The sequence below is a fragment of the Odontesthes bonariensis genome, chromosome 5 (assembly GCF_027942865.1).
Source record: "Odontesthes bonariensis isolate fOdoBon6 chromosome 5, fOdoBon6.hap1, whole genome shotgun sequence".
Classification (NCBI taxonomy): domain Eukaryota; kingdom Metazoa; phylum Chordata; class Actinopteri; order Atheriniformes; family Atherinopsidae; genus Odontesthes; species Odontesthes bonariensis.
In genome coordinates this window covers 22,706,081-22,718,714 of record NC_134510.1, presented here as the reverse complement: position 1 = coordinate 22,718,714, position 12,634 = coordinate 22,706,081, and the positions used below count along the sequence as shown (strand labels likewise).

The window sequence follows — 12,634 nt, the reverse complement described above, 5'->3', positions numbered from 1 at the left end:
GCTGCACCACTTTCATCTTTTTTTATTAGGAATTTTTTCCAAACAGCTGTTTTCATGTCTGCAGCACACACACAGACATGCAGCAACAATGTCAGTCATTTGTATTCCCATTAATATTAGCTTGACTTATTCAGGTATAGTCAGGTATTCAAACTTATATTAGTTGTATGAAAGTCCATCGAATCCTGAGGAAATAAAGGTATTTTCTGTTTAGAGCATATTTATACATGTTTTTTTCTTTTACACAGCAGAAAATTTTGGCAAAAGCAAAAAAAAAATAGAATAAAATCCAAATACTTGTCAGGCATGCAAACACGCAAACTAAAATGACATAAGTTAGTTTAAATAAAAAGAACATAAACAAACACAATCCAAAAACACGCTATGCTGTAAACAAGAGGACCTGTGCAAACGTATCATTTTCTCAAGGTGAGTGAAGCCTCTCAGCCACCCTAAGACAAGTGAAGGACAAACACATTTGTTAGCGACACCACAATCACATTGGTTTTTTATTCTATCACATATATAAATTCCCTAATTTTGCCTTCGAAGCCTGAGAATGAGTGCACTTCAAAGCTTTGGGGAGAAAATGTGAATACTCAAAGGTTTATCATGAGACAGGATGTGTGTCCAAAACAGTAACACCAGCAGTGACGGTCACTTTGAGTAATTTGTTAGCATGCAGGTCGGAGGTGCGGGACAAACACGCACAGCCGCAGTGGGCCTGACTTTGGGATAAGATATGCTTTTTAGAGGGATTTCTACTCAATGGTTTCCTTATTAACTGGTGTGACATCCAAGTGTTTTTTTGGCTGAGCCAAATGAACAGAAGAAAGAAGAAAAAAGTTCAATATTTTCTTCTCAAATTGTTAATGACTGCACTCATCACTAGTAATTAAGAAGTCCTGTCGATAAGACAGAAATATATACAAAATGCACATTTTCAGTTGATTTCGACCAATGCTGGTTTGTTTTACAGAAGAACCAGAGAGTAACTGATGCGTTATTATGAACTGTCGTGAAAACATAACAAGGTGACTCAACGAGGACTTCGGCAATACTGTAAACTTCCCTTCATGCCCTGGACTGGACAGTTTTGGCTAATACTGCGTGTGCACGGCAGCTGTTGCAGCCACAGTTTTAGGTTTGTCTCAGTTCGGCCACCGGGAACATCGATGTAAAAAAAGACCCCCGTTTGAATGCCTCAGTGCCATGACTTTAATGTATCAATAAGATAGTCATTGTTAGTAATCTTGTGGGAGAAAGGCTTTTGAGTTTTCATATCATTTGCAAAACGTGTTGTAGATTATCTGACAAGCAAATATTTGGGATTGCCTTTGCAACTTTAGAGGGCAATCCAGACCACAGACTGCTCGTAATTTATAATCCTGGGGGGGTGTCCTGGTGACATGGCCTGGATATGTTGGGAATACTAAAAAATACTACAGAGAGCAATCTGAATTTTACCCAAATTACAGTTCGGACGATACAATCTGCTTCAATGTCAAAGCGGTTTGATAAAAATCCCACAGAGATTAACATTATAAATATCTAACTCACATGTAGTCTTGTGGACTGTTCCATCGCTTTTCTCTGAGCTCTAGTTGCCCAGGGTCCCTCTGTCAGCATAATGAAATAATCATTAGGTCCAAACAGTGCAGTTCTTTTCTATAATTAGCAAACATACAAAAAGAAATCTAAAATTCACCCAACTTACTGCCTCACATAACACTATAGGGTGCTCAGGCAAGTACTCTGGCTTTTTCTTGGCCTCGGGGCAGTTGGCCAGACCAATTAAAAAATCCCTCGTGTACGATATTCTTGCTGCAAAAAAAAAAAAAAAAAAAAAAAAGCATCACAGATGTTAAAAACCTCTCTGCTTCAAATAAAAACAGAAGTATCATACTGACAGCGACCGTCTTCTGGATGATCTGAGATGCATAAAGAAGCGTTGCGTGTCATCATGTCGTACCTTGTTTCTGTTTGCAGAGGTTGACAATCTTGTAGAACTGCTCAATACCAACATCTGCCTGTCAAGTGCAGAGGTTTTCAAAGTTTTTAGAAAGACAAAAAAAAAAAAAGAAGTATAGTCTCGTCTGAAAGTCGACTGTTTAACGGGGAAATTGTTTAATTAAAAGCAATTTTGCAAGGGAAAAGGTTTTAAAAGTCTGGTTAATGAAATAAGCATGAGGCAAACTAAAATACCAAAGAATGGGATATGAACGATCCATCACTTAGTTTGAAAGAAAATTCAACCCGGCTTAATAAACTTCACGTAAACTGAACATTGTTTCGAATACAGACTATCTGATGACTTCTCCGTAGGCCCCAGAAAATGGTTAGGGCATCGCTGGATGAAACAACAAAGTGTTCTGTCTCATTTAGGATGTCTTACCTGTTGTTCCATCAGTGTCTGTACACATGCGGCAGCAGGGATTTGTGGCTCTAAATGAAACGAGACAATTATTCCCTTAAACTTTAACACCCTTAACATTTCAAAATAGCACCATATGACCGAGTACTTACCAACATCCTCATGGGTGAAGCGGCGCAGGGGTCTCGCTGGCTCCAGGTGTTTTAGGAGGATTCTCCTCCTTGATACCTCCATTCTGGTGTTAGTGAGATAAAATATATATATATTTAATAAATGCTCTTTTTCTAACAAGACGTGTTATCAAGCTAACATCAGAACCTCGTGTTTTAACATATTGATTTTCAGTGCTTTCCAGAGGCTGTACATGGGGTCACAGCTAAGTCTGTCTATCCAGCGTACCTACAACTTGCTCCTGTAGATTCTATGAAATATGTTAGCTGGGGCAAAAAAAAAAAAACATTCAAAGAACTAATTAATAAGATCTTAAGTAGTCTATAAAAGTAAAACTGATTAATCTAATTGAGTTTAAAACTAACAAACAAACAACAACAAATAAATGCAACACAAAATGAGTTGGGGTGTGCCATGATGAATGTAGCACAACAGCTAGCTTTGAGGGTTTTATAGGATACAGAAGCAGCATCATCTGGCCTATTAGCTTAACTTTCGCTGGTTAACAGTAAACTAACTTCCCATAACTTAATAACTCCCTCTTTCATAGTCGAAACTGTTTCGGTCGTTCGAGTTAAACCGTGTACCAGACAGAATAAACTTTGGGAAACAGGTGTAACATCCTTGTTTCTCATTTTAACGCGTTTCGTGGCAGGGATCCGCGTAAATCACGGAGAGCAAAGGAGACACACGGCATGCGGCTAACGGTGTGCCATCAGCCGTCAACATTACCGTTAAAGAGTCACTGCTTATTTTAACGGTCGGAGTCGGGGCCTTATCAAAAGATGTGATTTCAACCTATAAACTAAAAGAAAAGCGAGGCGCCACACGAGTTACCGTTGAGGGATGCCTAAGTTTAAACTGAGAAAACCAACTTTCCGAACACCTCTAACTTAACAACCCCATACTGACAAGCACATTTCTCCTCACAGGATGGTCATTTTTACTTATAAAGTAAATATATTGGGATTTTTTTTTCATTTTTTTTCTACCTCTTCTGCTGTCAAAATCCCTTGGCGTGGTTTTCCCGTCTGCCCACCTGACCGGCGTCATGAATGCTGCTCGGAGCAAACCAACAACTTCCGGTCTCCGACTTTTAAAAATAAAGCGTGAATGTAACGTCTAAACACCTGTAACCAGACTTTTTAAAAGGGAATTAACATTTGTCACCACATCCATTTGATTTAACATGTAGTTAATATCTTGAGACTCGGGACCTTACAATCACTGACCAGGTTCGTAACCTCGGAGTGTTGATAGACTCAGATCTGACTTTCAGCAGCCACATCAAAGCTGTCACCAAGGCAGCTTTTTACCACCTCAGAAACATCAACAGAATTAAAGGTTTCCTCTCCCAAAAAGACCAGGAGAAACTCATCCATGCATTCATCTCCAGTAGACTCGATTACTGTAACGCTCTTTTAACTGGACTTCCCAAAAAGAGCATTAAACATCTGCAGCTCACCCAGAACGCTGCTGCTAGAGTTTTAACCCGGACTAAGAGATCTGAACACATCACACCTGCTTTAAAATCTTTACTCTGGCTTCCAGTCAGTCACAGAATAGATTTTAAAAGCCTGCTGATGGTTTACAAATCCCAGAATGGTTTAGGCCCAAAATACATCTGTGATATATTCAGAGAATATAAACCCAGCAGAGCTCTTAGATCCAAGGACTCAGGTCAGCTGGTCCAGTCCAGAGTCCAGACTAAACATGGAGAAGCAGCATTTAGCTGTTATGCTGCAAACAAGTGGAACAAACTGCCAGTGGAGATTAAACTTTCACCAAATGTAGACATTTTTAAATCCAGGTTTCTTTTCTCATGTGTCTATGCATGAAACCTGCACGATATCTTTTAACTTATCTAGACTGTTGCTTGTTTTTAAATTAATTTAAACTATTTTTTTTGTTTCTCTTTATATTCTTTTATGTATTTGAATGCTTCTTCCACTCCCTGCTGCAATGCTTTTATTTTATGTAAAGCACTTTGAATTGTCAGTACATGAAATGTGCTATATAAATAAATTTGATTTGATGTAAAACCAAAGAATACTGTCTTGATGTTTATTCAGAGGCTGATGGTTCCAGACTTTCTTGTGGCTTATTGCTTTTTCTTTTACCATGAGTGTCTGTGCACGTGTTGAATTTATGATTTTTTTCTCAACTCTAGACAGATGAATTACTCTCCTGGGATGTGTGTGGTTTCCACCACATATCCACCTTCACAGTTGTCTGAAGATGTGGGTGCAGGTACTGAACCAGGGGGGAAAAGATGAGTCCCAGATTTGAAATGCAGATTCTCGATGATCACATCATGTTATGCTTGCTGCTGTGTCATTTGTCATGCCTGCTGTGAGGATTTCCCTTAAACAAAAGGCAAATACTGTATATCTCATATTTGTTTTATGGATAATCTAAAGAGACTTTATTTGCAGCATCAGAAAACATTTTCTTTTAATAATCAATACACCTAAACACTTTCTTTCCTCTCTTGCTTGAGGAACGAACATGCTCCTAAATAAGCATTTCAGCTCATTAGCCAATCTAAAGTAAACTGAAAAGACTTGGTAGCCAGGGAATTAGTCTAAAATTAACATAAAATTGTGTTGATGTATTTGATTTGTTAAGTCCAGTTGTCAGAATCAATGTCCTTCTTCTGGCATTACTTTGGAAATGTATGAATAGAAATCAGAAATCTCAATTTGAATTCTAAATGCTGGGGCTGCAGGGTGGTATCCAGGGTGCAGCCCGCCTCTCCTCCAATGACAGCTGGGACAGGGTGCAAAACATAGTACTCTAAATCTTCGTGTTTCATTCAGCCACCAGGAGAGTCGCAGTCTTATTCATCCACAAACCCAATCATTTACCTGCATCTGGCACCATGTGAGGATCAATTTTGGGCTTTAGTGAAAAGTGTGAAGAAAAGAGACATGAAAGAATTTTTTTTTTCCTTCTTCATTTTAAAACAATCATACACAGTGAAACATACTGTACAGTCACCACACTGTTTCTAGTTGAACTGAAATATTTAAATGCGCTAACCTATTCGAGCATGCATATTCACTCCGAGGACTCTGACATAATAAAAATCCAAAAGCACTTAAAAAAGAAAAAAAAAAAACTTCTCCAAGCAAAAATCACAACAGCCATGCTGCATATGTCCCACCACCTCGTAAAACAAAACAAAAAAAACAACAACTCAATTCAGTTCTCCATGTAATGTCATCTCTGATCAATACAATGAACATATACACTAAAGAGGCATGTCAGAATCATTAAAGGCAATGTCCCTTTCACACAAGTATCAGCTGTACTTTTCTTGGACCAATCGGTCTTCCACTCAGCTCCTGAATCGCCGTCATTGCCTCCTGACGAGACTCGAATACCAAAGTGGCAGAGCCTTTAGGCCTTCCGCTCTCGTCATACTGAAGCGAGACAGATCCAGGAATGATGCGATATCCGTAGCAGAAATCATAGATTTCTTCACTCCGGATCTGAAATGGTAAGTTGACGAACTGCACACAGGTGGGACCATCGAAACGCTGCACCGGAGAGCCAAAGTTGCCTTGGACACCGTTACCCCTGTCTCGTGGCGAACGAGGTCTTACTGTACGTGGTTCGAACTCTCCACGGATAGGGCCCTGCCCATAAGTCCCTGGTGAATTACCATCCTTAGGGTTCCTTGAGTCGGGGTAAAAACCTTCGCTGGGGCGATAGGATGCCTCGCTGCTCCGACTGCGCCTGCTCGAGTACTCCTCCTCTCTTGGTAATGGCTCCGGTATCACTGGTGGTTCGGCAGCCAACTGCTCCATCTGAGACCGTGAAATACACTTCATTGTAACTTCTGACCCAAGAAACCGCTGTCCATTGAGAACGAGTGCCTCCATAGCCTCTGCCTCAGAGCCAAAGAGAACCAAAGCCTGTCCAACCCCAGCACCTTTATGGTCATGCAGCACCGACACCTTGTCCTCCGTGACACTAAACCCATGGAAGAAGTCGATTATCTCAACTTTTCGTACATCAAACGGCAGGTTCCTCACAAACACACAGACTTTCTCCGAGTCATACATATCCCTGGGGTAAGACGGAGGCTTCTCCTTAGATCTTTCCGGGTTTCCAGGCGATTCGACAGCCAAACTCTGAGATTCCAGGAGGATGAGCATGTTCTCTCTAGAGATAGGACGTGTATAAACCCATCGGTTTGAAAACTGTCTTTTTTCGTGACTTAAAGCCTCACAATAGTCCCGCAGACTCTTAAAGAGGACAAATGCCGATCTAGTTCTTTTCCCATTACTGTCAGTTAAATGCAGGATCTGGTCATTCTCAAGCTTTGCGTTGTGGAAAAGCTGCTTTAGATCTTCTTTTTCCACTGCAAAGGACAGATTTTCCAACAACACACAGTACTCCTCATCAGAGGGAGCAATATGCCTCTGGGGCACAGGTGATCGCGATCTCGCATGATAATGTGGATTTCTCTGGTTGCGAACTGGTGATCTGCCCCTTTCGAAGTTTTCCCCTGTGTTGACCGCAATCGGTATTCTGCCTGTAGCCCGTTGCCAATCGTGAAGTGTTGTGGTGAAAACCTCAATATACCTCGTTCCGATGTATTGCTTATGCCTCTTCAAGGCTTCCAGGGCATCCTCCCTCGTTGAAAAATTAACAAAGCCCTTTCCGTTATTTTGTCCAATGCGATTTTTCATGAGGACAATTTCATCAATGAGCAAACCACCAAAAAACTCACGGATTTCCCCCTCAGTCACAGAGAAGGGCATCCCGGATAGAAACACACCAAAGAAGCTCTCTGCATTTTCGGACTGCTGATGCTGGATGGGAGGGGTATAACCGGATCGGCCACCTGGTGTCCTGCCCATTTCAGCCTCCATAGATCTTCTGGCATGTCTCACACTGTCCTCAGGTAGTCTTGTTGGATGCAGCTCTGCATTTTGTGTTGTTCTCTCAAGTACGTTCTGCATCTCTGTTTTACTACTTAGTAGCAACGTAACGGGTGCATTTTTAATGAGGCCCCCTGACCGCGACATGGCCCTTCTCGCATCCTCATCAGAAGCAAAGATAACGAAAGCTTCCTGTAGCTCCCCACCTATTATATGCACCCCGCCATCTGGAACTTTGAGGCCAGTGAAGAATTTCCGAATATCCTCAGAACCCGCTGTGACTCTCAGTCCCTGTAAACGGATGACGACTGCCATACTGAAGCACAAACAACAGCACCTGTAGACAAAAGGGTAAAGAATAACATTATTGCCTCCAGAGCCCCACTTGCTCTGGGATCAATTTCCCGATTAAACTTGAACAGCAACGCAAAGAAATGGACATCTAAAGGAAATAACCCATTATAATCACCGTCCACAAAAGCCAACTTTAAAACGCTCAAGGCTGCAAACTTAAAATGATCGAGGTAAACAGTTTCAACTCATCATAAATCACATCCAAGGCTCCAGAGAGGAAATCTCAACAAATATCAACTGAACGCATCCACATACTCGGCATCACTTTCCTGGGTTAAAAAAAAAAAAAAAAAAGCTGATCAATTCGGTCCACTTATTTAGCAAAAAAAAGTGTGCAGTTCTTTAGAGCCTTTCAAATTGGACAGTCACAGTGATCCATCATAAGTCCAGTCCTGAAATGGTCCTTATTAGTACCGGTTAGGATCCAACTAAAGCAATTCTTCACCCGTCACACAAAAAACTCTAGCCGAAAAACACCAAGCCCTACATTCACCCCAATTACCTCTGGACAAAGAATAGTGTCTTTTTCAAATTCTAGGACAGTCAATACTGTTCAGCTGCAGCCCTCCTATATCATGTACGACATCCCAATGTGTCCATCCGAGTGATTTTACATGTTTAAACAACATGATAACCATTCCATTTCTCTTTGTCACTTGCCGTTATATCCAAAAACACAGCACTTGGAATTAGTAACATCGTGCATTATTGTATTAAGAGTGCAACAAAAGGGTGCCGGTCAGCTCAGTGGGTTGAGCACGCATCCCATACACAGAGGCTTAAGCTCCACAATGCAGCCGTCCCCCGGTTCAATTCCTGGCTCGGCGCCCATCGTCCTTCCCCTCCCTCACTTTCTGTCCCATTTCCTCACAAGCAACTTTCCAATAAAGGCCACTGGTGCTTTTAAAAAAAGGATGCAACTAAACAAAACAGGATTTCCCAGGAGAGAATCAGCATCTCAGATCAAAGCTCAAAAGAAACACAGACCAGTGCTGACTCGGGTTGTATCCCTCTCCAACTCCCCCTTTTTTTTTTTTTTTTTAATCTGAGGAACTTCTTTCTTGGGGCAAAAACTGGAAGCAGGAAGTAGCCTCCAACTCAATGAGAGGGACTTGCGTGCGCACTCAGCTGGTCCTGCTGGTCCGCAAAAACTCAAATTACCAAGCTGCACATGAACTGACTCTTGGCCAATCCTAACCAACTATAACGTCCTCTCACTTAACTGCACGGCTGTGTTCTACAATCAAAATCCATCCATCGCATTTTCAACTTTATCTAATATTAGAGTTATTTCTTAAGTTCGGCACATTGCAAATAATCTCCAAACATTAGTCTCACAGGTGACCAGGGTTATTTGACCAGCTCAGAGGGAGGCTTCTTTTATTGAAATTTAAGCTGGTTGAGTAGTTGCATATAGTGCTATGATTGGAGTTTTTTTATTCTATTTTGTAAACCACTTCACTTCATTACTGATCTAGGGGAAATGCTGCTCTGTTGACCTGTGTCTCCTTAAGTTTTGTTTTAACTCACAAACTTTTACAAAGTTGACATGTTGCAGATATGCAGACATCGATTCCAGTTAGTCACCAAGCACTCGCTGCATTTCTATACTATGCACACACAGACAAAGTCTGACGTCATTCTGTGGTAAGAATGCAATTACATATACTCCACTCCAATTTTGCAGGCCAATTAGATGTTCACTGCTTAAAAAAAAAAATCCACATTTAACATTTAATTTACAAAAACAGATTGTTTGGGCCAGCTTAAAAGGTCAGTGCTCCAGCCAACATGGGACCCCTCCTGCCTTCAAAACCAAGGGTAATAAGGACTTTCCGCTTCGTTTTTCTTGGACTAACTCCACCGTGTACATTTTGATTCGGCATCTCCGCTGCTGAACTGATCGCAGGAGAGATTTCTTCCCTGTGGTGCCATCCTGACAGGACAGGCTGCTCCATGAGGCAAGCCTGACTGTTTATGATGGCAATTAAAAAAAAATAAATAAATAAATAAATAAAAAGCAACAGGATCAGGATGTTGTCCCTCTGTATGGTTCTTCCCATGCAGTGTTGCATTGCTTCAGATCCTCCAACCACGTTCCCAAATTGTTCCATCCTTTCAGCCATTGACATATTGTGAATCCCTGAAATCACCCAAAAACCAGTCAATTCCTGGAAGTTGTGCATTTCTAAATTGAAGCACCAGTATCTGGAAGATGGTTGAGTACAATCCAAGTATGCGATCTCTACACTCTTAACCATACAAGTATACCAGGGATCCTTAGTTGCATATCATCCAACCACTGTCCCACAAAGTAAATGGTCAAATCCCACAGCATCCATCCTTATTAGCCCATAATAAGGCAGCAAGTCATCAGATACCTCTTCGTATTCCAACAGAGTTAGAGTAACTGTAGATTTCTCGGTTTGACATGAAACTATCTCACATTATGACTCTTTTGCTGTGAAAGTCATACTTTAGGAACCGCACTAATCAACCAGTCCGGAAACAAGAGAGCAGCCAACGTTAACCCCTTAGCTAACACAAGACAGACATTTCTCAGTTAAGAAAACGCTCAAAAACACGCTAATTAGCACATCGGGTGACACCATGTTTTCAGTCCAGGTAGTTGCATCCACCAAAAATAAAATAAATCCTGTGTGCGTGGTAAATAAAAAACCACAGTACATCACCAAACACGCTGTTACCGTTGATAAAAGCAATTAAATGTCCAAGTACCATAACCATGACCAAAACCCGAAATGACAGTCACGTTGTGCACAATGTAACACAGTTGTCATTTGTCAGTAAACAATATGGGTAGCAGACACCGTAGACTCCCAAACAAAGCACAGCAAAATACCGAGCTTAGCTAACATTAGCTGACATTAGCTTGCTATCCTGGCAGGCCTTGTACTAGCTCACTTGACGGTCAATTGCAACATTCTCATTAAAAGTCATGCCACAAATTAGACATCTTACTGTCGTACAAACTTACACAAAGCACAAGCACAAACTCTCGCAAAAAAACGTTTGTTTTTTTTTAAAAACGAGCGAATAGACAAAATTGAAGATATATTCAGATAAACCGAATAGGAAGCGATGCTGTTCTCGGCCTTGGAGCCTGTGGGAGTGGTTTCTTCTTCGTCGTTGTCGAGGTGCAGGCGACAACGTAGCGTCAAAATTGCATTCTGCCATCTACTGTACCGGCATGTATAACACCATGACCTTAGGAGGGGGTCATTCTGGATATTATAGCTGTTTCCTCCAAATATTTAAGTAAATTGTTTTTATGAAATAAAGCCTTGCCACCCAACTCTCCTTTTTTCTTTTCACCAACATAGCTATGTATGTTAAATATCAACAACAACATATTTCCAGTCTTTTCTGTCAGTTTTGGGTCAAGTTTATTCTATTTTTCTAATCTTGCATATTTTTCTCATGTGGACAATCTTCCGAAATTTTAAAAATATTTCAAGGCCAAATCTTCCACAGAAGCATCTGGTTCCATGCGGGGCTCTCATTTTCACAAAATCTCTTTAAATCATCATAAAACATTGTCTAACAATGTGAGGAACCCTGGCAGATCTTTTTTTTTTTTTTTCTGTGTCTGACATCGAGAAACGAAGCAATGTTATCATCACAGCATTATTTTTGTATTACAGAGATCTCCAGTGCTTCTCACAAATACTGATGAGATAGCTACTTCTGAGTGTAAGACGGATGTATCTTCTCACAGTGAAAGGAACATAGCAACATCGCCAGATGGTTGAATATCAATTATTCCATGACTTTGCATCTGCAGCTACCATATAAAGTGACCTGGAGGACTGCAGATCAATCCTGACCAGGTGGGCTATGTGTGGGTACTGCTGGTCAGGATCAACAAACTGGTTTTGTCCACCAGTAAACCAGATTTCAGTCAGAATCACAAATCTCTACCACAATCATGGGAAGCCATAGCAGTCCTGGGACGTTTGATTTCTCTGTGTTCTCAGCTTTATTTTAAATTAACATTCAAATGTGTTAAACAGGAAATGCTTTCAGTTAAGTGCATAATGTTCTGTAAAAACAGATGCCTATTTGTCCTGAAATTAAGTGATTGTTTTTTTTTAAAAATCATCCTCAATCATAGGAGTTGAGTGTTTTTAAATTAATTCACTGGCCACACTATTAATTGCTTAAACAGGCCTGTGCCCAGGTCTGAAGGCCAGTAGCTCCCCACTGGAGAGTTTTTGGCCAAGAAGGTGACACATAAATGTAAACAGAGGACATGTAAAAAGGACCACAAAAAGATAAAATGTCAAAAAAATAAAAAGCAATATGATTACAATTAGATATAAAAACAACCAGAGAGATAAACATAATGACCGCAAGTGGCTAAAAATAAAGACACACTGAGATACAGTGCCCTTATGTGACACAAAAGAGATGCAAAACAACAAGATGAGTCACAAAACCTTCTCAAAAAGACACAGAATGGTTACACAAAAGCAAAAAAAGTGTTAGAAAAAAATATACAGCATAAGCAACCCTTCTCACAAAGATGAAATTAATTAGGGACCTTACAAATGTATGTTTCCAGGTGCCCATTATTTAATTCTTTATCTAATAAATCATTCTCCAACCAAGAAGAAAGGATGCCGGTTTTAACCCATTTGATAGATGTGTCTATCAGCTGTACTATATATGTCCGCAGAGCTCTGCAGGGTTCGCGCCAGCTGTGTTCCCACATCATGTGATGTTGAACATAGCAGCCACAGCCAGGGGCACACTCTGAGTGTCAGTGGGTTGAGCAAAAAGCATTAAAAAGACATGTCCAAAATCCTTCAGACGAATCAGA

The 12,634-nt window shown here is 40.7% G+C and overlaps 2 protein-coding genes across 4 annotated transcripts; both read right to left on the bottom strand.

Moving 5' to 3' along the window:
• Positions 1 to 6: 6 nt before the first annotated feature.
• gra (granulito) lies at positions 7 to 3,624 on the bottom strand. 3 transcript variants are annotated; one of them, XM_075465404.1, is made up of 8 exons: positions 3,538 to 3,624; positions 2,527 to 2,609; positions 2,396 to 2,445; positions 1,973 to 2,030; positions 1,718 to 1,824; positions 1,561 to 1,619; positions 404 to 452; positions 7 to 185 (listed from the first exon to the last, which is right to left on the bottom strand). In XM_075465404.1, exons 2-7 carry the CDS (start codon positions 2,606 to 2,608, stop codon positions 425 to 427), a joined length of 384 nt encoding a protein of 127 aa, XP_075321519.1. In that variant the 5' UTR covers position 2,609; positions 3,538 to 3,624; the 3' UTR covers positions 7 to 185; positions 404 to 424. The 3 variants fall into 3 exon arrangements, with proteins under 3 accessions (XP_075321519.1, XP_075321518.1, XP_075321517.1); XM_075465403.1 differs by having other exon boundaries at positions 7 to 452; XM_075465402.1 differs by lacking the exon at positions 404 to 452.
• Positions 3,625 to 5,331: 1,707 nt separating this feature from the next.
• Positions 5,332 to 10,918, bottom strand: rbm12bb (RNA binding motif protein 12Bb). Its single transcript, XM_075465398.1, has 2 exons — positions 10,790 to 10,918; positions 5,332 to 7,774 (listed from the first exon to the last, which is right to left on the bottom strand). Exon 2 carries the CDS (start codon positions 7,750 to 7,752, stop codon positions 5,839 to 5,841), a length of 1,914 nt encoding a protein of 637 aa, XP_075321513.1. The 5' UTR covers positions 7,753 to 7,774; positions 10,790 to 10,918; the 3' UTR covers positions 5,332 to 5,838.
• Between the last annotated feature and the right edge of the window lie 1,716 nt (positions 10,919 to 12,634).